Genomic DNA, 25429 nt, shown 5'->3' with positions numbered 1-25429 from the left:
AGAGGCGGTCACGTGGGGGAGAGGCGTTTATTGTCTTTTTTTTTTTTTTTTTTTTTTTAAGAAAAAATTCCTTCTTTTCTGAGGAACGGTTATGTACACAAAGGCCCTGGCGATATCCAACTAAGTAGTCAGTAAGTGTTTTTAAGTGCAAAATCTTTGCGCTGCGGGACTGAGCCGTCCTGATGGCGGGTTTATCGCAGGCCGGACTAAGTTTCTAATGCGAGCACCAAGTTTAAACGAAGGTTTGCCATGGCCTCCCGCTGGATCACCTGCAGCTGTCAGAAGTGACCAGCAGGCTGAAATGTGGTTACACACAGCGGCCTGCATTAGGGCAGGTACAGCCAGCAGACCAAGGGGTGTCAGCACCTCTGAGCACTCCACACCTGTGGGAGCACACTTGGAATGTCGCACCCTATTTTCTGCTCGAAGGGAAGCCGAAGGAACTGGGCAGGAGGGTGGTGCAGCAGAGAGTTCCCAAAGCAGACAGAGGCATCGTCCTCGGCTTCCTCGGGACGGGGCCAGCGGCAGGGCGGAGCGGGCGGCGAGAGGCTGTCGGCCAGGGCGCGGAGCTGCTCGGCCAGCCGGGCCACATCCCGGCCCGCGGGCGGCGCGGCGGCGCGGGGCTGCCGGGAGCGCAGGTGGGCCGCCTCCTCCTCCCTGCGGGGACACGGGGTAAGCGACAGCCTGGGGATCCTGGCTGAGCGCCAGCTGCAGGTGATGCAGCCCCCACTCCCTCCCCGGGATCCCGCTCACCTGAGGCAGCAGCTGCAGGTGATACAGCCCCTCCCCAGAGTTCCCGCTCACCTGAGGCAGCGGCAGGTGATGCAGCCCCACCACCCCCCGGGATCCTGCTCACCTGAGGCAGGTGCAGGTGATGCAGCCCCCACTCCCCGCTCACCTGAGGCAGCGGCAGGTGCAGGTGATGCAGAACCACCCCCCGGGATCCCGCTCACCTGAGGCAGCGGCAGGTGCAGGTGATGCAGCCGCCGTCCCGCCGCGCCCACACTCGCAGCCAGCTCCAGGCGCGGTCCCTGCGCAGCACTCGCAGCACGGCGGTCCCCGCTGCCGGCCCGGCCCCGGCACCCAGCGCTGCGGGCAAGGGAAGGGACTGCGTGAGCCACAGCAGGGCACGGCCCCAGGGTGCCGGGATAGCCCCGCAGGCTGCCCCGGTGGGCTCTGCCGCCGGCCCCAGCAGGACAGGAGCAACACAGAGATGGGGCTCAGGTGGGCTTGTCCCTTTTTATACCGTGGCAAAGCAGGATTGCCCACCCCCAGCTTGGAAACTACTTATAGACAGTGTATGGGGCGTGTAATCACTTCCCTACTTCATCCTTTTTGGAGCAGGGAGTCACAACAGGGAGGGCTGAATTCACTTTGTTGCTGCTGTCCTGGATAGCCATGTTTCAGGCATAACCAGGCCCTGGAGCCAGGGGACAGCACACATGTTCCTGGGTGTGACACTCACCCAGGGCCCTGTGCTGGGCAGCTGCCAGCTCAGCATCCTCAGGGTGCAGGAGGCTGTACCACGACTGACCGACCAGCTCCTCCCGGTGGTAGCCAAGGTGGTAGGTGACACTGGGGAAGACAAGGGGAGTGGGGACTGAGTGCTGTACAGAGCCTGCATCCCATACACAGGCTGGGTGAAGGGAATTATTCTTGCTGCCCGAGATGTACAGCTGGGGCTGTGTGCGAGCAGGCACCCCCTCACCTCTCCGTGACATCAATAAATGTCATGTCCAGGAGATGCATGCTCTGGAACACGTCATCCTGGGAAGCAGCTTCGCCATCTGTGGGTGACTGCACAAGGGGTGTGCAGAGAGCCAGGAAGGCTGTGGTGGAGGGGGAGGGTGGCCAGTGCAGGGCCACAAAGCGCCCGCACACTGCCACCACCCGATTGCCCCCATGCTGCAGCCGGAAGGCCTTGGATGTGCGCATCTCGCTGACAAAAGTGACTTCTGCAGGGAAACACACCGTTCAGAGTGGGTCAGGAGCTGCCTCACTGCTCCAAGCAGGGCTGGCCCTGCTCTCAAATCACAGCCAAGGGCCAGAGCAGGATGGCAAGATCCATGAGATGCCAGCCAAGGCCTCCCTTACCCCTGCCAGGCTCCTCCCGGGCAAGGAGGAGCTTCTTGTGCACATCCTCTCCCACTCGCCCATCCAGGATGTCAAAGACCGTGTCCCCCTGGGCGAGCAGCTCCACCTGACAAACAGAGGGCTGCCCTCAGAGACTGTGCCTGTCTCAGTGGGCCCTGGCTGCCACCGTGGGTGCACAGCCTGCTGCAGCCACAACCCAGCGTCTGCTGGGGCAGCGTGCTGTGCAGGCACTAAAGACACCAGGATGGGTACGGGGATGGTGACTGCAAATGCCCAGTGAGCAGGCCTTACCACAGAGAGGCCCAGGACCTGAGCCACGTTCTCTGAGATGTAGACCAGCTTGCTGTCTGCTGAGAGCACAAGCAGAAACCCCGGGAGCAGGGAGAGTAGCTCTGTGCCAAGGGCCGGTCCCGTAGGAGGAGCCAAGCCTGCAGGGGGATGAGGGCGAAGAGTTGTCTTGGATGAGGCAGGGGCAGTGCCCCACACAGAGCCAAGGGAGCGTGGAGAACAGCGGTGCTGAGGGTACCTGGAGGGAAGAGCTGAGCCCCCCGCAGGCGGAGGCACACCAGGGCCATGGTGTGCAGGTAGGAGAGCCGCTCCTTCTCCTGGGCAGAGATGGGCAGCAGGGAGCGCAGCGCCTGCACCTCCGCATTGATCTGGTCTCGGCGAGCCTTGGAAGCGCTCTTGGTTGACCTGCAAAGCCAACCATCTGGGACACCTGTCCAGGGAGGACAAGGGACAGCATTCCCTGCCTGTCATTGTGGGCAGAATTGCCAGCTTGGGGATATGGAGATGCTCAGCACCCATGCCAGCTGCTGCCTCTAGGAGAGCAAACCTTGTGGGCACAGGCAGAGGTGCTCCAGCCTACCCAGGGCACGTGCTGCTGGTATGGCTGGTGCCTCTCCTGCTGGGCATCAGGCTGGACAATGACTTGAGCCCATGTGAGACAACCTCCCCACCAGGATGGAAAGTACATCCAGTGCTGGAATGTGCACCCCAGCCCAGTACAATCTGCCTTTCCTCCTAAACTACCTAAAATACCTCTGTCCCTCCAAATTCTTGTACCTCCTCCCCAGGCACTGGCTGGCAGTCCCGCTGTCGCAGGCTGCTGTCAGCACCTTGCAAGGGCCATCAGAGCCTGCACCAGCTATCCCGGGGTTCTGGGAGGCCATCCCAGCCCTGAGGGAGGGCAGGAGGTGGGAGAGAGCTCACCTGAAGGGCCTCGGGGCGCTGGGCGCCTGCTTGGCCCTGGCGGGCAGGCAGCTCATCTCTGCCTGCAGTGGCCGGTGGCAGTGGCTGCAGAAGATGGTCATGCTGCCGGGGCTGGGATGCCTGGGGCTGGCAGGGAACCGCTGCCTCCTTCGCCTGCGGCTGTGGCTGAACCTGCTGACCCTGCTGCTCCTGGCCTCCTTTTGTAGCCTCCCGGGGTGCAGAGGCCAAGCCACTCAGGGGCGAGAATTACCTCTTGTGACGCAACTCCAAACAGCTCGGGGCTATTTTTAGAAGGCAGGCTGCTAAAAATAGCCCTTGCAAGCAGTTGAAATTTGAGAGGGGAAGTAATAAAAGGAAGCCAGGGTCTTTAAAGCAAACCTGCCGCTCAGGAGGGGGCAGTGACAAAGGCAGCAGGGATCTCCCTGTGGGGCACACATCTGCCCAGCTCCTGCCAGCCCTGCAGAACATCCTGTGTCAAGTCTGCCTGACTGGGAGCTGCTCTCCAGTACCACTGATGACTGACCTGGGTGCTGGGAGAAGGAGCTGATAAGAAAGAAAACAGAGGGGGAAACACCAGGACCAAGGTGGTGAGCAGTGTGCCATGCCCAGGCCTGCAATAGGTTCCTGGCAGAGGCAGGTTAGAGCCACAGCACCCCTGAACCTTTAAGAGGAGAGGAGTGTCAGTGACTCCTCTCCCTGATGAGCCCCTTTCCTTCCCAGAGGAGATCTGTCCTCCACAAAGGTTTGCTCTCCTGGAGGCAGCTGGCATGGGGTGCTGAGCCTTTCTGGGGGCGATTGACTCCACTCACTGCCCCAGAGACTGAGATTCCTCCCAGTGACAGAACTGAGGAGCCTCTGTGCTCAGCACCACACAGCCCAGCACAGGGACTCTGGGTGTTAGGGGGCATTTCCTAGTGCCTGGCAGCCTGCAAGGAGAGTCAGCTTGGTGCTTTAGTGCACAGCAAAAAAACTCCACCATTTATTTCACAGCTTGAGAGAGTGCCTGTGGCTGAGGCAGCTGATGGAGGGAGGGAGTTAGAGCTGCTGGACAACACGTGGGAGACGTTCACCTAAGTCCTCTTGGTAACCTGCAGGTGCCAAGGACCACAAAGGATGCTGGAGCTGCTCCCCCTCAGCGAGATGTGCTGTCACAGCTCACCCCGTTTCCCTCCAGGCCAATGATGCTCATCACCTTCACAGGGAGGTGCTGTCAGTGTGTGAAGAACAAGCTCTTGTCACCATTAGGGGCCTTCTGTTCTCTTGCCACGGGGTTTCACTGCTGTCACACCACTCCAGACTGCTCCACGTGCTGCTGGATGAGCACTTGTCCCTGGCCATGTGCCAGCCTTCAGGGCAGGGCAGACAGCCCGGGCCCTCTGCCACCCATGTTCCTGGCATGCAGCCACCACCATCTCAGCAGCCCCTGTGACTTTACATCCCAGGACAAGCCCTGAGTGCTTCCTTAGCTTTCTCTGCAATAGCCCCACTGCAGTTGCCACTGGAGCTCCTCTTCACATCAGATGCCTCATGTTGGTGAGAAAGGGTTTGAGCACAGCCCTCTGTGCCAGCCAGGAAGGCTGTCCCAGGCATCCCTCCACCTCCAGCCCTGAAGCAGGAAGCTCCAGAGCACCCACTTACCTGAGGCAGTGCAGCTAAAGGAGACAGACACCATTTTCCTTCTGTCCTCTTGCAGGACAGCACAACTCTGGGCAGTAGGCAGGTACCCCACAGCAGTGCTGCTGGAGGGGGCCCAGCTTCCCTTGCCCACCCCAGGCAGGGCTGTGGCTCACATCAGCCACTGCCTGCTGCTCCACAAGCCACCACTGGCCTGCAGCTGCAGGGAAAAGCACCTGGTTCAGTCTCTCCCCTCTCAAGCCTTTTTTCTCCCCCAGTTCATCTGCTAGGACACACAGAAACCACATCTGCCTCACCATTTATAAAACTTCCCCCAGTTGCTGTTTTACAATGGGAGCTGGGCAGTGTCCAGCTGGGCCCAGGCCCCCACACTGTGCTCAGCTTGGAGCTGGGGCCTGCCCTTCAGTGCCAGGAAGCTGTCAGTGCTGGCAGGAGCAGGTGTGGAGGTTCCTGCTCTCTTGAGGCAATGTAGGAACAGTTCAGGTGGACCCTGACATCAACCCCAGGGCCGTGGCTGGTGGTAAGAGTTGATTCAGGCCCTTGGAAAGTGGCTGCACACCGGACAGCACAGCTGCAGTTCCACAGGCAAAGGGAAAGGAAGCTCTAGAACCACCAGTGAGGAGAGGGGTCACAGCTGTGCTGCTGGGGCCAGACAGTTTTTCCCTCAGTGGCCAGCTCTGCCTGCCCCCTTGTGCTGCCCAAAGCATGACAAGGGCAGAGGGAGGCCTAGCTAGGGCAAGACAAACCGAGCTCACACATTCCTTGCTTGAAAGGGCTAAAAATTCATGCAGGCAGTGGAGCAAGAGGTCAGCATGTGGAGGGGTGAGGGCAGGGTGGTGGAAGGACGAGTTCTCTTCAGCCCTGGTTGGAGACAATGGGGCGGCTGATGGTGCTGTTGGTTGTCATGGCTGAGAGCTCCCATCTGTAACACACCAAGAGGATACACACTCAGAGAAAGCACAAACACAGTGCCCAGGGCTAGAGCAGCTTTGTTTCATACCAGCCTCAGCTACAGTCTCCAGCCCAGCCCACAAATGTGTCCAGAGCCTTGGGCAGCCCTCAAGCAGGGCTGGAGCACCCCAGGGTGAGGTCCCAGCAAGGCACACAATACCTGATGTCGTGGGGAAGGCAGGACTGGTCCAGGCTGTACTGAATCACTGCTAGCTTACACAGTGTCTTCAGACTGGGGCCTGGGAAAAGAGAGCAGTTTAGCTACAGCAGCCTTTGACTGGACACCATGGAGGCCCCAGCATCATGCAGTCAGTGCCACAGGAAACAGGGCAGAGCCTTGTCTGAGGGACAAGACAGAGTGACACCAGGGACAGGCTGGGGTGCTCCCACAAGAGGCCTTGCATGCAGGAGTGCACAAAGCATGGCTGCAGCTCTGGCTGCCCTGCCTTGAGCCAAGCACACTGGTCAGACACAGCTGTCTGGCTCCAGGACATGGCACCTGCAGCCACAGAGAGCACAGTGAGGTGCTTCACAGCAGGGCCTGCTCACAGGGCACCTTGTGGTAAGAGGTACAAGCTGGGCAGGAAGTGCTCACTTACTGAAGTCGAGGATGTAGAGATCCGAGTGATCCATCAGGTCAAATTCATCACCCATTCCCTCCTCTGGAGATGGGCTGCAGAAACCAAGCACAGTGTGTCAGTCAGTGCCAAAATTCTTATGCACCAGCTCACCAAGGGCTGAGGAAGCCCAGGAATGTCCCTGGCGTCCCTGTCCCAGGCAGGGGCCCTGTGATCCCTCCTGGCCCTCTGAAGTCCCAAGGAGCACTCAAAGTCATCACTTTCTCAGCTCCTTGCAGAGTAGGCAGAGCTGCACAGGAGCCAGGGAGCAGAAACCCACACAATTTCCTCTGCAGGGCATGGGAGATCTGCCTCCTTTTCATGGATGACCATGATGATTCCACCATGAGCCTCCCCCTCACCTCACCTGTCCATCACTCCTGTTCTCATGTATTTAAGATCTACTGCATTTATTGCAGCTTGGCCCCTCAGATGCTGTGAGAGGAGTGTAGAGAAAGCAGCTAGAAAACATCTAAACATCTGCATGGCAGGGCAAGCACAGACATTTCTCAGTATGACTGAGAAATCACTTTGGACTCCAGCCACAGCTGGAGTGGTTGTGCCAAAATGGGGATGGCATTTCAGAAGATTGTAGCTGAGCACTGAGCAATGCAGCAGTCAGTTTAAACCAATTCCAATTTGCTGATACTCCCATTTGATGTTGGTCCGGGAATGCTGATGAGGAACTACAGCACCAGGCATTTCTAGGGAACAGCCAGCCTCACCTATGGTTTCCTGCCACAGTGGTCTTGATGGAACAACCAAAGCACCTGAGAGACTGGACACTACATCTCCTTGCACAGACAAATCAGCCTGTGCTGAAACAGGGGAAAATACTGCCTTGGCTGATGGTTGTTTGGAGAATTTAAAAGAAAGAAAGGAAAAATGTTTTAAGTCCTGCTTTGGTCTGTGACAAAACAACTTAGTGTGCCCTCACCACTTAGCTGGGACTGACCTCATGCAGTGACTCCTTGCCCCAGTGTCTCTTGCTTCCCCACCAAGCTTCACACTCACGGGACATGAGGCAGTACCTGCTCCCCCAGGTCCCCACAACCTCAGGCCAAGCTGAGAGCACAGCTCAGTGCTGGCACAGACCTGTGGCTGATGGGACCCATCTGCCCGGATACAGGCAGGAGCCCCTTTAACTCCACCTCGTGTGCTCACCACACCACAATCTAATCTCACATCCACGTCACAGGAAACCCCAGGCCATCCCTTATCTATCAAAGGAAAGCCAGCAGGCACCACGTCTGTGCCTTTAATCACCAAAAGGAAAGTAGCAAGGTGAGCCTGGAGTTCAAGACCAGGCAACCCCCTGCAACTCCCAGGCAGCACAGCAGCATGCAGGGCACACCTTTGCCAGCCAGAGCCCAGCAAAACTGCTCATTGCAGCTGCAAAACAACTCACCCTTCAGTGACTCAGTGACAGCCCCTACTCCCTCACCAGAGCCAGGATTCCTAAGCCCTGTCAGGGAAAACACAGTCTCAAGCCAAATCTGGACCAGCATCTCTTCAGCTAAACTGTTTTATAGCATTCCTTCTCCCCCCACTTCTTCCTTGTGGATGGTCTCTGCACACTGAATTGCTGGTGGGTTTGGGAAGAAACCAGACCAGGGCCACAACTGTGACACACCTAATGGGAACACCAAGCTTCTTGGTCCCTTAAATGGGACACAAGTGAAGGATTGTTCCTGGCCACAGTGGGGCAAAACCACCAAGCTCTGGCCAGGACTACTAAAGAAACAAAGCTTTTGGATGCCCTAGGAGCAAGCAGCCTGCAGAAGCGCCTCTTCAGCAGGAAGTGTGAATCCTGGAAAGGCAGACACAAAGGGGCTTTGCTGCCCATCCCCCAGAGCTGTTCCCTAGAAAGCTGAGCCTGCCGGCTCATCCTCTGAGGATCCCTGCAGGACAGCCCCACCCCTCCCCCTGGCCAGCCCAGGGAACACAGGTCAGCAGGCAGACCCATGGGAGTTCTCCATTACAACGACTTCCTGGAAAATTTCTTATCTCTCCAGGCAGCTCCAGAATACACCTGATAACTGTTACAGGAAGCCAGCACGGCCCACCCCCACCTCCCACTTCCCCAAGACCCTCCCTCCAGCTCAAGCAGGCTGCATTCCTGGCTGCCAGCACATCTTCCCAGCCCACACTAGTGCTGATGAATGTGCCTGTACTGGGGTTGAGCCTGACCTAAGAAACAAGCTGAATTCTGAAGTGGTTCATGGAGAAGACAAGGCACTGCTGCATTGCCTGGCAAGGGTGAACCAAACTCCAAAAAGCTGGTGTCAATTTTGTTGTGGTTTGCTAGCATTTCCCAGGAGTGCCAGGGTTTAACATCAAAGTTCAGCTGCTGCTGCAACACAAATCTACACAGCACAGCATCTGGGACCCCTAAAACTCCCCTAAAGCCCTGCCAAGCCCTACCTTCTGCTGTACTGAGCAGCAACCAGTATCTTTTGAGGAGACTGGATAAACTCAGCACCTCTGCATACCTCACCTGCACTAAGCACTCCCTCAAAGTCACATGGACATCCTACAGCTAAGCACACTCCCCCTTCACCCCATCACACACTGGTATGGTCAGGTCACCCTTGGTTCTGTGCCCCAAGTTTGCTTCAGAAGCATCCCCAAAAAGCTACTGTCAAGAACCCAGAGAGAGCCCCAAAGCTTTCCCAACCATGTGCAGAGCTGAAAATATTTAAGATGTCTCTGCAAGGTAGATACTGGCAAGCAGGACTGTGCTCCAGAGCTGCAATTTGTCACTCCAGACAGCATAGAGTGTGTCCTGGTGATAGGCCACTTCCTTTCTTTTAGCAGCTGTTAAGGCTCTTGGCCACATCCAGCTGCCCTGCACCCTGACAGTATCACTTCCAGTGTTTGACAGCTAAATCCATAACACCAGGTCCCTGTTGTGAATGGGAATGTTGCTAAGGAACACTGGCAGAAGGCAACATTGTCTTGTCATGTGTGTAGGCTCCTCAAACAGCTCCCAGCTGAGCTGACATCCCACTGCAGCCTGGCAGCAGAACCCACACTTGCCAATGGAAGAAAGAAGCTCTGGTGGGAGAAGCAGGGCAGCATGTAGGTGAAGATAAGTCAGTTTGAGGTCTGCTCTGGCACAACAGACTGAGATACATGTCCTTCTGACCGCAGGATCTCTTCTCTTATCCCCACAACCTCTTGACCAGAAAGCTTGAGCACTGCACAGCCCCTCCCGAGCAGCCTGTTACACCCTTCTGTCTCTGCATGTACAAGATGGTTGTCACCAGATGCTTTACAAGCTTACATGACACTTCAATCTCTTCCACGGCCTTTCTTCAGGGGACCCTGATGTCCATGATTACCTACACTTGTCAGATAGGCTGACACTTGCCACGTGCCTTTGAAGTCCATCTGATGGGTCTGAGTGTGAAGGGACACTGTGCTGAAGGGACTGGCAAAGCCTCTGGAGGAGCCACCTCACACAGCTCACCTGGTACCTCCAAAGAGGATGATTCTGTCCCCCACTCTGCAGCAGCACTGCCGGCGCCGGGGACACGGCCCCTTCCCCTTGGGCTCAATCTTCCTCCAGGAAAGAGAAACTAACAGGAGGAAAAGAGAGAAAACTTGTCACAAGAGCCTGGCCAAGACCAGCTATAAGCAGGTCATGAATGTTAACAGATCACAGGGAAAGCAGAGGCCCAGTACCCCACAGACACCAGCTAGCCAATATCCAGCCTCCCCCCTGACCTCCTCATTAATGGCCAATCATGCACTTCCATGAAGTGCCACTTAGATGCCAGTCACAGTCCTGGAGCTCTGCCTGCTGAGACAGGACTTGCAGGTCATATCATAGAATGGTTTAGGTTGGAAGGCACCTTAAAGACCATCTTGTCCCAACCCCCTGCCATGGGCAGGGACACCTTGCACTACACCAGGTTGCTCAGGGCCCCGTCAAGGCCTTTCACTTGCAAAGCCTGAGCACCAGGACCCACAGACTGCCATGGCAGCGGGTCCAACATCACAGGGAGCTGTACTGGGCAGAGCTGCAGGGACAGACAGGCAGCCTCCCTTCCCCAGAGCCTGCTGCGGTCGGGATTTGGAGGAGGAAGATCCAGGAACCAGCTCCATCTGCTGGCAGGCTGCGATCGCAGAGCACCCGGGCAGAGGTGCCTCAGCCGCTGGGACAGCTCGGCTGCGGGAGGAGGGCGTGGAGAACTGGGCCAGGTGGAGACAGCAGCCTTTGTTCTTGCTGCTCTCTGCACCAAGGATACTTGGGGGCGACAAAGCACAGGACTGAAACCTGCAAGAGCTCTGCCAGCTCACAGTCAGCTTGGGGAGCAGCTGGTTGGCTGCTCTCAGGTAACTTTACTAGAAAGCAATTAGCAAACAAAATTAGTCTAGACAGTCAAACGTGCCTGAGGACCCCCAAAACCGGTTCACAGCTGAGTGGTATTCAGGGTACCAGCTGAAGAACCCCCCTTCTGCAGCACAGTTTGAGCTGCTACCAAGAGATGGTGATCCTGCAGCTCAGGTTGAATGGTTTCTCCAGCTATAGTCTCTCTCTTCCCTAAAACCTATTTCTTTCCCATATCTTCTCTTCTGTCAATACTTTTGCACATTTGAGAACAAGACAAAGTTTTTCCAATGAAATATGTCTTTTAGCAATACCTCATTTTCTATTTTATAACTGAGATCTGGAAACATCCCGAGGAGGAACAGACACAGGAGTGATTTGCTGTCAGAAGAGCCAAGAGCCATTCCCCCCCAAGCAGCACTCCTTGGACAGTATGTTCTTCTGAGCACTCACATGCCTGAGGGCCTGGAGCACTATCACTGCAGCAAGTTAAAAGCATAAATACCTGGATTGAATTTCCAGAGGTCATGGAAGTGTCTGTTCAGGCGTGCATTGTAGCCACCAAATACATAGAGCTCCCCGTTGTAGCTGACTGTAGGGAGTAAGCACAGACATCAGAGGGCACCCAGCATGTCCCTGACCCAACACCAAACACAAACCAATGTGGTGCTGGCTGCCCACCTCTCCTTACATCACCTTCATGTGCAGTGGGGAGTGCAAGGCTTTTTGGAGGGCAGCAGCTTTCCACAGAAACTGGGCTTTGTGCAACCCTTTCTAACCCACAGCCCCACCCAGCAGAGCAAACACCCCTCCTAAGGCAGGCAGAAACTCCCCTCCACCATGCTCCACCCTCAGAAGACCCCCACTCACAGGCTGAATGGCTCCTCCTGCCCTCAGGGAGCACGGGGGTGTGAGGGGAGTCCAGCCAGCAGTTGGTTTCTGTATCAAACACTTTGATTCTGTTACAGTAGATCTCATTGTTAGAGTGAAAGGGCCCAAAGCGATCAGCTCTGCCCCCAAACACGTACATCTTTGTTCCAATGATGGTAGCTGAATGAAAGTCTCTCCAGCGAGCTGGAGTACCCTGAGGGACAGAATAGAAAATAAAAACAAAAGAAAGAGTGCAGATCAGCCAGGGAAATAACACATCTTGATGGGGAAGTTAGGTGGCTGCCTTCTCCTGGAGAACTTCCCATCCTGTAGAGCCCAGCCACATCAGCCAGAAGCTGTGAGACAAGTGTGGGCAGCTACCCCAGAGGATGGCAGATGCAAAACTTCCTCCACAAACCAGAGGGAAAAACAGACACTGACCTTGGCAGAGATTAAGGTCCACGTCATGTTTGTGGTGTCCAATTTATGGATATCATTTGAAAAGCAGTCAGCCTGGAAGACACATGAACAGCTTGGTCACAAAGGGACTGAGAAGTCTGGTCACATCCAGCCCCAGAAGGATGCTGCCCTGCAGAGCTGGAGCATCCCTTTGGATTCAGTACTTCCTAAGGAACAAGGTGCTTGCTCAGGCAGCACTTATCACTTAACAAGAGGAAAGCAAAGCCCTTTTCTTCCCAAAGGTGTCCTGTCTCTTCCTGCAGCTTTCCCATTTATTTGGTGCTCAGTTCCTCCCCCAAAGGCTGTCCTGCACACAGTACATTCATGGCAGGAGACTGCCTCCTCTCCATGTAGCAGCAGGTAAAAGAGGCATTAGCAGGACAGTCAGAGTGGCTCTGCTAAGGCTGCCTAACGAGATGCAGAAGCCAGGATTACATCCAGGAGCAAATACACTCCAGGTTCTGAGGCCCCACAAAACCCAGCTGGCTGCCTGGAGGAGACTGCATTCACACAAACAATGTGGACTCCTGCTCCTCCAGGCAAGGTAGAGAGCAGCAAGACAGCCAGAGGTTTATTTGGTCTTGGTTTAAAAAAAAAAAAAAAAAAAAAAAAGACATCTGAACCCCTCCTGCTGCTGTAATCAATATAATGGATTTGGCCTATCACCCTCAGAAAAGAAGGAATAACCAGAAATTTCTGTAACAGAGCTCAAACTTTCTTCCAAACAAACAGACATGACTTTGCACATCTGTCCTGAAATCTGGTGATAATTTTTATTTACCCACTTTTTAAGATTACATCATGAGGATTTGCTAAAAAGAGCATTAGGTACACTGACAGCTATTGCAGGATGAACTTTGGCTCAGGGTATTCCTAATGGGAAGGTAACCAAATGTTTGCTGAAAGGGATCACCAAGATGTCAGAGGAGGTGGAGACTGCAGGGAACATACACCAGACTAGGACAAAACCTCACAGCAACACTGCAGAAAGTGATTTTTCTGGCTCACTTCTGAGCCAAATTAAAATAAATGTAGATCAATATATACTTATTAAAAATGTTGTGTATTTATGTATCTACATTTGGCTGAGAAATGAGCCAGAAAAAAAATTAAATTTTTACCTCTTTGTGGTAAATATGTTTTGTGAAATTCAAAAAAAATTTAACACTTTTTTGGACTTGCTTTTCCAACCATCTTCTCCTAAAATAATTAGCATAACCTGGGCACTAATGCCATAACTTTGCTAAGTTACAAAATGACAGTGACTTGGAATACAAACACACCCCCGTGTCCTGCCTCTATCAGTGTCCTGGGTATCAACACCCTCTTTCCCAAGGGCTCACCAATTAACAGTTACAGAGATCACTCACCAGCTGTTCATAGCCTCCAAAGATAAACATGCTCTTTGCCAGGACACAGGCTGAGTGCCCATCTCTTGCCCCTGGGACCATTCCAGAGACCTTTGGTGTGAACCACTTGTGTGTGTCTGAAACAAAACAAGAGGCAATGCTGAGAAAACACAGTAGGACTTGGGGTGGGATAGTTCTATTACTGCTGTTCTTAAATTTCTAAGGCAAAAATAATTCTTGTTTTCTCACAAAGCACATGCCCTGCCAGAGAGGCTGCAAGCTTCTTTGGGCAAGGCTACCTGCCTGAGCCCCCACAGAGGGACACAGTGACAGAATCCTCAGCCTCTTGGCATGGCCACTGAGTGCCAGACCTGACAAAGAGCTCACATTTGAAGTGTGAGTAGTACAGTAGGGCTTGAACAATGTTACTTTTACAGAATCTCTTGCAGAGTGTACTCGTGAGTCACTTATCAACTCTGCATTCACACTTTCTATAACAATGAAGCAATAATGCTAAGTGGCACAACTGACCTCAAGGCGTGGAGATGCTCAGTAACTGAGCATGACTGAGGGAAAACAGCTCTCAAACCCAGATACAAATCACTTAATCACAAGTTCTCCATGTTAGCTGTTGTGCATATCTCAACCTCTGCAGTGCAGCTCTCCCTGTCTTATCTGCTCCACCTGTTACATTCTCTCACTTTCCTCTTGCTCACTTTCCACCCTTCACAATGCCCCCTGTGAGCTGCACCAAACACATTCAGCCCCTCAGCCTGCACACTCAGGGGCTGGCTTGATTTAGAAGATGACTTAAATCCAGGCAGAGCTGCTCTCCATGCCAGGGCAGCACAGAGCCAGGCCAGGACTGGGTGCCAATTGCTAACAGGCACCTGCCCCAAGAGCTCCCAGAGGCACAGATAAGCCCTGAGGCTGCAGGAGACATTCCCCCCCTCCCTAACAGCCCTTGGCTGCCAAGAACAGTGCTTATTTCAGAGAGTTGTGGAGCCAAAGCACGAGGATGACTTCCCTGAACTTGGCCTGTGGACACAAGTGTCCACCTATGCTCCAGCTGGCACCACACAAAGGGTCTTGCAAGGTCAGCAGAATCCCTGGGGAGCCTCTAGTGTGACATCCCAGGGCTATCGAGTTCCTTCTCTCCCTGGGGCTGCTTCCAAACTCAGTCACATTGTATCAGCAAAAGCTCACCCAATTGCAACATGGAAAAAACCTCAATTTGGGATCTGCTCAACACTGCAGGGACAAAACTGCACTCAGACAGGACTTTATTTAGCCTGATGTGACTCCTACAGTGGAACTTACACTGCAGACATGGCACTGTGACTGCCAGCCACACTTTCCAGGAATGGCAGGCCTGTGTGTACAGACAGCTGCAGAGGGTTTGGAGCAGGACTTTCTGTTAATTTTCCCTTAATGCTAAAGCACTGGAGCTGCCAGGGAGACTGGGCAGGTCCACTATAAAGCCTCTGTGTAGGCAGAGCTTTACTGGTGGCTTCTCAGCTGCATGTGTCAGGGGAAGGAAGGGGGAAACCCTGTGCCATAAGCTGTAAGATTCTTCCTGATAAAGAAGAGATCCATGGACCAAGCACCAGAGCAAACAGTTTCCTTGCAAGCTCTGTAAGATAGTTACTAGCCAGTATTTAGATGGACTTGCATCCAGAATCCAGATACACTCCTTTTCTTTCCTGACACTTGTGTCCATGCAGTTCCTGATGGTGCCTTTTCTCCAGAGGTGCTCCAGCAGCGCTATGGAGAAGCCAACTAAAAGGCTCAAGGAGTTTATTTTTCAGGTTTATCTAACTTGACTCATGTCTCCCCTGATTTTGCCATCCTGTCCTGGAGTACTCCTGTGTTTTGTTCCTCACTCTCCTTCACACCTTCAGAAAGAAGAACCACACTGAAGAGGAACCACAATCATCAAGAGCCACAATTAAGGAATACTATATCACATAGAGAGACGCTTCAATTCTAGCTACTATCAGAGAGAGCACACAAAGCTGATAGAAAAATTAAAACCATTTTCATTGTTAGAAAAGATCAGCAATCTCTGCCCAAAGGCTTGTAAGCACAATGTCCACCATACTCCACTTCCAAAACTGCTGAAACAGAGAGTGACACCATTTCCTCCAGACTATCACTGAGGGACAAGAAAACAAGTTGGGGAGCAGAGAGGAGGTGTGATCAAGACCAGCTGTGCCAAGGAGCAGTGAGAAGCTGGAACTTACTGACATCAAAGGCATAGAGCACGTTGCAGGCTCCCTCGGTGTCGTTGCGGCCGCCCCAGATGTAGACGGTGTCGTCGATGAGCACGGCCGAGTGCCCATACCTCATGTAGGGCACCTCCCTCACGTGGTCTCGGCTGTTTGTCCACACTGGAGGCAGCTTGATCCAGCGTAGAGACACTGGAAACACAAGTTTGAGCCCATTGCTGACAGGTCATAACCCATCCTGTGTGTTGCTTTTTACCCCGTGACAAGGGGCAGAAGCAGGTGAGTAAACAAGACAAAGCTGTGTCTGACCTCGAGTAGCAGCTAGTTAAGAAATATAGAAGACAAAACCAGGCTCTGTTCTACAACAATTCATTGAGAAGGTTTCCACTCTGGCTCATCCTAGACTGTGAGTGAAAGCTACAGCACATACACAAACAAATAGGGAAAGAAAAATGAAGAAGTACAGAGGGGACCATGAATACAGACACTACTTCAAGCCAGTGAGATTGCTGAAGAGACTCAAAGCTGGGAGAATGGGCAGCACAGGAATAACTCACTGCAGTAAAATGCAAGGGAACACCTGAAGGCATCACTTGGACTTGCAGAAGCACAGTTTAAGTAAAGTAACCCAGTAGTTTGGTAGGAACTGGGTTTGCTTTTGTTTTGGTTTTCAAGCTACAGATGAGGTGGCTGTCTGCCCCCTTTACCCCATCTGTATTCAAGTTCTCCCTGCTAGCCTTGCATTACTAATAGGAGTTCCTTGGGATTACAGGTTCCTCTTCCTGTGTGTCATGTCCAGCAGCAGCCAGAACAGTCAACAGGTATTACAAGGTTTAATGACAGTGCAAGAGCCACAGCAAGTGTTACATAACAGCACCAGTCACCCTCCTTCCACCACATACAGCCTCCAGGTTTGTTTTCTACACAGAGCTGATACAAAATATAGCAGAAAACAGTCTGCAGCTCCTCTGAAATACTAACATAGGGAAAGGGAAAAGTCAGGCATCTCAAAAGGTGGGCATCTACCCCACAGGCAGAAAGGGCACTGAGGAAGCACATGCAATGCTAAAGTCAAGCTAGACTGGATGCTTCCTACCTAAAACATAGTTTTCATCTTTGGAAAACTCATTCAAAATCTGGTATCTTGGCTTTAGCACTGCCACCTGACAGTGCTAGCTGAGCAAGGGCTTGGGAAGCCACTGTCACTTCCCATGTGGTGGCTGCAGCATTCTGACACTTTAATACTTGGGAGTGGTAAGAGGCAAAGACAACACAAGAGCATTCCTTTGGGCACAGTCATTATGCTTCCCCAGAAGATTGCTGCTGTCCTTGGCACGTTCTACAACATTCAGCTGTGTTGAGTATAAAAGCCCAGTCCCTCTGGACAGAGGTGAATGTCACTGTTCACAGGATCCTGAGCTACACCCCCTCTACCCTGACAGCAGGTCACCTTGGCAGCCCTCTGTAACCAATGCTTTTATCCCTGCTGCACATCAGTCTTAAAGGAGTGAATTCACTGCATTTTACAGACAAGCTCGGTTTGTCTACATGTGGGTGGGTGCTCACAGAGCATTCAGCACGCTGTCCAGTCTCCAAAACTGGTCATTGGTTCTCTGTTCTTGGCCCTGTTTAGCAGGAGCCACCCAAGCATCTGTGCAGTTTTTTAATCACCTGCCTAATTACAGGGAAATGCTTAAGGGACCAGCTCAGTAACCTCTTTAGTTCAAGGAGCACTCAATCAAGAAATACAGCCTGTGCCAGCACAACCATGGCTCCAACTCGGCCTCATGACAGGTACTGGTTACCCTACACAAATGGCTCCAGTTGCAGATGCTTTTCTAAGCTATGCTGTGAATCTGCACGATAGCTGTTACCAAAAAGGGAAGGCCTCCCTCCTAGCCACATGCCCCTACTGACTCCAGTTGTCAGCTGCCCCCACAGGGAAACAGCTCAGATGTCTACACCTGGAATCTTTAGTGAGTGCACTGTCTCACACCGTGCTCCTTCCACCCTATGGGCAGCTGAACATGGACATGCTGCCATGAGGGGGGACCTGAGCTAGCTCTGTATCACCTCTTTGCACCTGCCTGACTTTGAGTTTGCAGAGAACAAGGTCAAACCAAACCATTAGCTATGTGACTATTTCAGTGAGTCCTTATCCTAGCAGTGACATGAACTAGAGCCCCTCAAGCTGAAAATGCAAGGCTGCACTAAGAAAGAGGCTCCTACCTACTCTGATAACATTTTCTGGAAATGTAAGAGTCAGACAGCATGTTACAAGGTATAACATGCCAGGCACCAGCAGGTGAGAAAAGCACTAAGTGAGCCCAGCAAGCCAAGCCCTTTGTGCCCACGAGGACATGTTGTAATCATATTGTTGCTATTATATTTCTAGAGTCCGTACCTTCTGGCTGGTTTTCTCACATGCAGCTCTTCTCAGCAGTGTTGTTCCTTGTGGCTCCATCAAGGCTCCTCCAAAGCTCTCAACGCACCCCTTTTTTATCCTAGTTGCCTTCACAAGCCACAGCTGCTGCCCAACTAAGGACTTCACAGCTGTAGCTCATTTAGAACAACTAGGACTGGGGCAAGGCCACTTATACAGCACATAGATTTTACAGGGACTCCTATCCAAGGACAGGTTTACCTGCGTTGAACACGTGCACGTCGATCTGCCGCAGGGTCTCATAGTCCTCTCCCGAGCAGTAGCCGCCGAAGGAATAGACCTTGTGGCCCACAGCCACGGCCGCGTGGTTCACCCTGCGTGGGCCCCCTTCCAAGTGCACTGCCCAGCGGAGCATTCCTCTGCCAGCCAGGCGCTCTTCAGGGCCCCCAGTGCCACAGCCGCATGCTTCCGAGGCCGCTGCGAGGGCTGCAACACACACACAAGGCCAAAATAACAACATCCACCCTTCCCTGAATGCCTGCTGCAAAGGTTACTTCGGTGTGCCCTCATTCACCTGCCTCCCAGCTGGGAATGTTCCTCTTGGGCTCAGAGGAGCAAGCAGAGGTGCCCTTGCACACAAAACCCCTCAGGGTGGCTGCACAGGCAGCCCCAGCCAAACACCTTCGGCCTGGGCACGCACACATCACGGTCATGTCAGAGCCATTTGTGTGCATGGATGAAAACAAACAGCGAGAGCCAGCGGTGAAGGTGAAAAGAACAAACCCAGAGGGAAGAGCGTGCTCTTTGGATCAGGTCTGAGAAACAGCAGAGGAAAAGATTAAAAACAAAACACCCAACAAAATAACTCCAAAGAACCACCCCTACATAAAGCAACCAACTTCCCTTTGTGAAAAATGCATGTATTTTATGATTGACTTTTCACAAATATTAAAATGAATATTACATGTGTTGTGTTAGAAAGTTATGCTGTATTAATTCTCTTAAGTAGTGTGGTAAATATAGTTTTAGGTTATAAAAAATGTTAAAATAGAAACGATGCTATGTAGGATACTTTCTTTAAGAAAAGGACTTGCAGCAAGATAGCAGCCACAGGACACCCAAATCTTTCAGAGAAAAAGAATTTATTGCCCTCTTATCAGAAGAAATGAACTTCTTCCCACCTCAAAGGCGCTATCAGGATTCAGAGGAAGAAGCTGACACTGACCAGACAGAATCCTGTGTTTGAATGGAATTTATGCACCATGGATGAGGTGTATGAATATGCAACAGGCTGTTGCTTTTAAGGGTTAATCCTCTGTGAACGTGGGTCCTTTTTCAGGCTTTAGCTGCCCAGAAAAAGGTACCCAGATGTCCGTAACTCTTTGTCTCTATTGTCTCATATTGTCCTAATTCAAACCATTTTATTACTATTAAACTTCTAAAATTTTAAAAACAAGTGATTGGCGTTTTTCACACTGTTATAGGGGTGGGTGACAACATTAGCATTTGGACTCATTGATTTGAGCACTAGGGTTCAAGCTAATTAACACAAGAGAGCAGAAACCCCCTAATCTAGGTAGAAAGCACTTTGGTAATGCTCAGAAAAGCTCTTTTCCTCCCATAGCAAACCCAAGCATAACTAAGAAAATTCTGTAGCATCACATCTTGTTAAGCAACTGATATCCTTCATTCCTCAAACAGATGGCTTAGGTCATATCTTAAGAAGTGACCACAGCTGATTCTTGCAGAGATTCTCCTTTGGATCTAAGAACAAAGAGGAGAGTCCTGCCCAGGTGCTTCTGAAACAGCAGCTCAGTTTGATTTTTAACAGTTTTCTCCTAACTGAAAACAGCCATTAGAAGAGATGTCAGTGTTTCACACAGCACAAATAAAATTGTCTTATTTCATTTCTTGTTTCTAGGTTATTGAAAGGTTCAGTCAGCATGCTCCCATCTCACAATCAGTTTCAGCCTTTGCAGAATCCAAAGAAATTTGGGGATGCCTTTGAACAAGGACTAAATTCCTACACAAAATTCCTACGCTCTGCCCCATTTCATTTTGGAAAGTAGTGAATTTTGGCAAGGAGGACTTCTCTCGTGTTTGAGGTTTCTGAATTGGCTGGAGGGCAGCAAGAGGGGCAGTGCTGTGCTGCTCTGCTCCATCTGGCCACCCCCAGCCCCTCAGTCAAGTGGAATCACTGCTCACCACGAGGCCCATCAGCAGCCTGGCCACCCCAGGGCCCAGCACACCCTCACACTCACATTTTATCCCTCCTGCAGAAGAATAAGAGATGCCACCAACAGGGAGCTCCTGGCATGAAGCAGAGCTTAGGCTTCCAGCTTCATCCACTCACTCCACAGGCAGCTCAAAACCATTCAGTAACCACTCACCCCATTCCAGAACTCTCAAATGTCATTAAAATTTGAGTAGCTTATTTTAAAAGTTATTTATTTTTTCAGTTGTTTTCATGCTCTGTACATGAATGTGACAGAACACATGCAAAGCCCAAACAGAGACCATCCTGCAGCCTTATTGCAACAGGAGTCTCTCCTGCAAACCTGCCTGTTCCTGCAGCAACCACCCTAACCTAAACTGCAGTCAGGAACCCAGAAAGCTGCAGCAAGCTTTGCTCCAGCAGGGGTGCTCCAGAAGGGCCCAGAACAGCCCCCGTCTTCCACAGGCCATGCTTCAATTTCAGATCTAACAGCTTTTTTTCCTTAAGCATCTTTTTTTTTTTTTTTTTTTTTTTTTTTTTTTTTTTTTTTTTTTTTTTTTTAAGCCAGGCAGCACTCTTGCATAAGTCTTCTGCAAAGCTACAGAACAGATGAGTTTCCATGGAACCCACCAAAGGCACCTTCCAAGCTATTTTGAAGGCTTCACATATCTAAATCTGTTTCCTGCCTCAGTCACAAGTTATTCCTGAAAAATCTAACCAATGTTTCCCTCATAATCTCTTCTTGTTTAAGTGATTCTGTAAAATTCTCCTCAAGGAGCTCAACTGGTCTTTATCACCACCATCAATATTTTCAATACCCTTCAGACTGAGCCCAATCCAGGAGGACCAAGAGGATGAATCTTATTTCCAAGTTCTCTGCACTGTACCAAGGCCCCTGCCTTTTTTATCAGTAAAGCTGGGAACACTTCCTCACCCTTGGGGCTTCCCTTGAGCCAGGTGCAAGGATGCTGGTCCTGTCACTGCCACAGGAGCTGGCTACCCTGCCCCAGCAGTTCTGCCATTCCCATCAGAAGGCAGTCACCCCAAGAGGTTAAATCTGGTCCACTGAGAAGCTCCAGGCACTACGAGAAAGATGCTGAGGTTGAAGCAACAATGTTGGAATGCTGTTTCCTACAATTGCTGGGAAAGGTTTTCCCCAGGTGACTGGCAGGTGTGGAGTGGTGGAGAGGGCAATGGGATGGAAGTTGGCTGTGCTCTGCCTTGGCTCTGTGCAGGGATACCCCTTTAGAGCAAACACAGAGCTCTGCCAGCACAGCCTCCTGCTGCCCCTCCTCAGAGCCAAGAAAAGCAAACACTCATCTGAACACTTCACCAAGACAGAATGACCAGAGGTGTGAAGTAATCTTTACAGGTCATGGGGAAACACAGGTTTTAACAAGCTGGCAGGGATTTTCCAAACCCAAGAGCTCTTCTGTACCCTGTAACAAAAGCACCCGTGCAAACTCTCATCTTCCTCTTCTGCCACTGGCCACAACCCTACCCTGGAACTACCACATCTTCCTGCCATCACCAGGATTTGTTTGCCCTTTTCAGCCCCACACAGGCCTGGCTTCCCCTCCTCCCTGCACAGCCCTATCTCCTGAGGATGCCTCCCCTGTTTCACCCCATGCTGTCTATGCCCAGCTCCAGATTCTCCTTGCCTGCCTTATTTACAATAATTTCTTTAGACCAATCTTCCGTCTCAAAGCATTTTCCTCCTCTGAGCTCCCTCTGTGCACTATCTGCAAATAAGAGGTAGACACATATTTTGAGAAAAACCTATATTTTCTGTCCTACAACTATGGACACTCTTGAATTCCATTCAAGTTTGATTTCCAATGCTAATTTTTATGAGATAAATGAGGACATAAATAAACTACTTTTCAGTCCCATTCTTATGAGGATTTCTTAGTAGGAGAAGTGCAGCACTTGACATTAAGCTACAGCTTAGATTTCTTTACAGATCACAGAGGACACAGCCAAGGAGAGAGGGGAAAAAGCAAAATTGATAAGAAACAATTTACTAACAATTTCCCCCAATTGTACAATATTAGATTATGCAAAGTACATTCTGTGGTTTCTCATTTAGGACACCAACAAGAGTGATGTAGGCTGTAAAACACAAAAATATTGATAAGACAGAGGCAAATTGTATTAGAGAACTGGGAGGGCACTGCAGGATGAGGCACACAGAATCACAGCTTCTGTTCAAGCCATCCTTGCTTCCACTGACTCACATTAAATCCTCACTTTCATCTCCAAAAATGAACAGATCTCTGACTTCCAACCATGTAATCTTCACAACCTCCCATTTCCCTGGTCTGCCATGATCTAGCCAGAAATACAGTAAAGCACAGAGGATGCAGAAAAATGTTGAAACCCCTGGTATGTCCTGTCATTATGGAATAAGAGCACATCCAAAAATCAGGACATGCTTCACATGATGTTGGTGATGCTGGAAATTAAGTGACAACAGCAGTGTGCTGTTCCTCTGCCACAAAGCACCTGGAGCATTTCACTGCTAAGCCAGGGAACAATCAGATTTAATTCAGCTCTACATTCTTCCAACACAGCACCTACAGAAAGCACTCCCATATCTCTGCTTGTGCTGCTGCCTCAAGATGCACTTAATGCCTGCAAGAACCTTCATCCCAACTGCCCCAGCTTACACCTAACAAGAGCCTAACAACACAGCACATGGACACCTGAGATCAACACAAATATCACTCAATAACCTCTCACTAGCACATCCTCCAAAACTGTTGTGCTGACTTGAGCACTGTGGCACAGCTAGAAAAAAATCCCCAAAACAACAACAAAAAAAACCAAAGCAGGTTTTAGTCAGATTTTTCACTCGTTTGTTCTACTGGCTTTAGGCTTAGTATTTCCAAACCCTACAATTAGGTATGAAAATAATTAATTCAAGATAGAAAGCTACTGAGCATCTCCAAGTACAGCAGCCAGGTGATGATCTTAAAGCAAACCCATATATCCTTGGATCCACTTTGCTCAAAGGGAGCTCCCTGGGGTCTCTCACTCCTCTATGCACACAGAAGGAAACCTAGAGCCATTCCTAAAACCTGCTCAGATCAGCCTTGCTGCATCCAATGCCCAAAGCAAGGGGGACAAACCCAGCAACCTGGATTGTCAAGGACTCATTCTGCCACCCCCAGAATCACAGCAGCACCCCAAGAAGAGCAGCCTACCCTGCAAAGCTGCCCCAGAGAGCAAATCCTACCGTGTGGCTGCCTCAGTCCTGTCTCCCAAAAGACACCAGCCACAAGGTTTAGTAACCCTTAAAATAGCCCAGCCAGTTCACAGCAGTCCATATAGACTGTTCTATTTCAAGCACATCCAACATACTGTTAGAGATAACATGAGAACAACCTGCTTTCTTCACTTGTGCTTGACATTTATCTAATGCTTGGAGCATTTGTGCTAAGGCAGTGTGAAACTGCAAGCTTGCACATTCAACAGCTCAGACACTCACAATGCAATTCCAGCCCCAGTAAATTAGATGGTGCTAGAACAGCCCTGGAGCTCGTGCACTGAGCCTGCTCTGGAAGCTCATGTTAGCCATGGGAACCACAGGCCACACTGCTCAGGCACAAATTTATCCCAGTGCTATCCCCACAGCCAGCCTCACCATCTCCTTGTTTTTCACCAAATACTTTGCTCACTTACTTTTGCTTAGTATTTGGATTCTGCACCTACTCAGCTGGCTTATATTCTTCACCTTGCTTCCCAAACCCCAGCTTCTCTACGGAGTGTGCCTAAGCTTTGGAGTCACTGCTTGAGTTCCCCATCAGGAATTTGGCCCAGCCTGTCAAGCTGTTTGTGCCAGGCCAAGGGCAGCCCTTGGCTTGGGAAGCAGGCTCAGGAAAGCCGAGGTGACAGCTTTACACAGGGCTACATCAGTTTGTTCCTCAGCCTCTCTGCTGCACTGACACTGATCCCCGGGCAAGGTGGTGCTCACAGGTGCCAGCCTTCCCTTCCCTCTGCCTGGCACATGGGACTGGCATGCAGCCCCACACCAGCCACGACTGGGTGAGAGAATAAAGGGTCTGAAACCACATGAGCCCACGGGATGGAGAGGGAAGGCACAGCAGAGGTCATGCCAGGGCAGAAGGGCAGCATCCCTAACACAGACCTGTCTGGGAGGATAGAGATGTGTGTGGTCACAGAATGCTTTAAGGATGAGAACACCACCAAGATCACAGATCCCAGCCATTAACCCAACGCTGCCAGGCCCACCACTAACACATGTCCTGAAAGTGCCACATTTTTAATACTTCCAGGGATGGTGATTCGACCATTTTCCTGGGCAGCCTGTTCCAACGCCATACTACCCTTCTCGTGAAGGAGTTTTTCCTAATATCCAATCTAAGCCTTCCCTGGTGCAGTTTGAAGCTATTTCCCTTGACCTGCCTGTTAGTTGTTACCTGGGAGAAGAGGCCGGCCCCCAGCTGGTGACAATCTCCTTTCGGGCAGCTGTAGAGAGTGACAGGGTCTCCCCTGAGCTGCCTTTCCTCCGGGCTGAGCACCCTCAGCTCTCTCAGCCGCTCCTCACAGGACTCCCTCTCTGCACCCTTCAGCAGCTCCTCTGCCCAGCTCCGGACACGCTCCAGCACCGTTGCCCGCCGCTCCCCGCCCGAGCCCCTCCGTGCGCCCCGCGCCCCCACCCGCCGCCCGCGGGCCCGGCCGAGAGCACCCGGGCAGGGCGGCGGCCCCGCGCCCCCGGCCCTCACGGAGGGGCTCGGCGGGGCCCGCCGGCCTCAGCCTCCCCCAGCCCCGGCATGGCCCCGCCGGCTCCCCCCGCCCCTGCGGCCCCGGCCCCAGCCCCGTACCTGTGCCCGTACAAGGAGCGCCGACAGCCCCGCTCCGACAGGAGCTCCCGCCGCTCCCTGGGACTTGTAGTGCGGCGTGGCCCCGCCCGGGTCCGCGGGCGCCCCCCCGCCGGAGCGGCGCGGCCCTGACAGGCCCTTCCGCGGTGCCGGGCCCCGGACCCCCTCAGGGGCGGCTCCCTGGGTTCCCCGCCCCGCCCGGGCCCGGCCCCGGCGCGCTGCTCCGGCCCCGGCCC

The 25429-nt window shown here is 52.1% G+C and overlaps 2 protein-coding genes across 4 annotated transcripts; both read right to left on the bottom strand.

The window, feature by feature from the left end:
- Window positions 1-143: 143 nt before the first annotated feature.
- On the bottom strand, window positions 144-4017 carry LOC131555560 (neuronal PAS domain-containing protein 4-like). The gene is made up of 8 exons (XM_058801647.1): window positions 3307-4017; window positions 2621-2787; window positions 2386-2522; window positions 2095-2200; window positions 1709-1955; window positions 1466-1575; window positions 954-1089; window positions 144-657 (listed from the first exon to the last, which is right to left on the bottom strand). Exons 1-8 carry the CDS (start codon window positions 3405-3407, stop codon window positions 360-362), a joined length of 1302 nt encoding a protein of 433 aa, XP_058657630.1. The 5' UTR covers window positions 3408-4017; the 3' UTR covers window positions 144-359.
- A 264-nt stretch (window positions 4018-4281) lies between these two features.
- Window positions 4282-25393, bottom strand: KLHDC3 (kelch domain containing 3). 3 transcript variants are annotated; one of them, XM_058801649.1, is made up of 11 exons: window positions 25197-25393; window positions 18396-18620; window positions 15767-15943; window positions 13545-13660; window positions 12157-12228; window positions 11716-11929; window positions 11351-11437; window positions 9982-10090; window positions 6492-6565; window positions 6053-6131; window positions 4282-5863 (listed from the first exon to the last, which is right to left on the bottom strand). In XM_058801649.1, the coding sequence occupies exons 2-11, from the start codon at window positions 18547-18549 to the stop codon at window positions 5797-5799; spliced, it is 1149 nt and encodes a 382-aa protein (XP_058657632.1). In that variant the 5' UTR covers window positions 18550-18620; window positions 25197-25393; the 3' UTR covers window positions 4282-5796. The 3 variants fall into 3 exon arrangements, with proteins under 3 accessions (XP_058657632.1, XP_058657631.1, XP_058657634.1); XM_058801648.1 differs by lacking the exon at window positions 25197-25393 and adding an exon at window positions 24792-25002; XM_058801651.1 differs by lacking the exons at window positions 18396-18620; window positions 25197-25393 and adding an exon at window positions 18156-18329 and having other exon boundaries at window positions 4286-5863.
- Between the last annotated feature and the right edge of the window lie 36 nt (window positions 25394-25429).

Source organism: Ammospiza caudacuta, chromosome 3 (genome assembly GCF_027887145.1).
Source record: "Ammospiza caudacuta isolate bAmmCau1 chromosome 3, bAmmCau1.pri, whole genome shotgun sequence".
NCBI classification, from domain to species: domain Eukaryota; kingdom Metazoa; phylum Chordata; class Aves; order Passeriformes; family Passerellidae; genus Ammospiza; species Ammospiza caudacuta.
The sequence above is the reverse complement of the archived record's forward strand: the minus strand, read 5'-3'. Positions and strand labels throughout refer to the sequence as shown.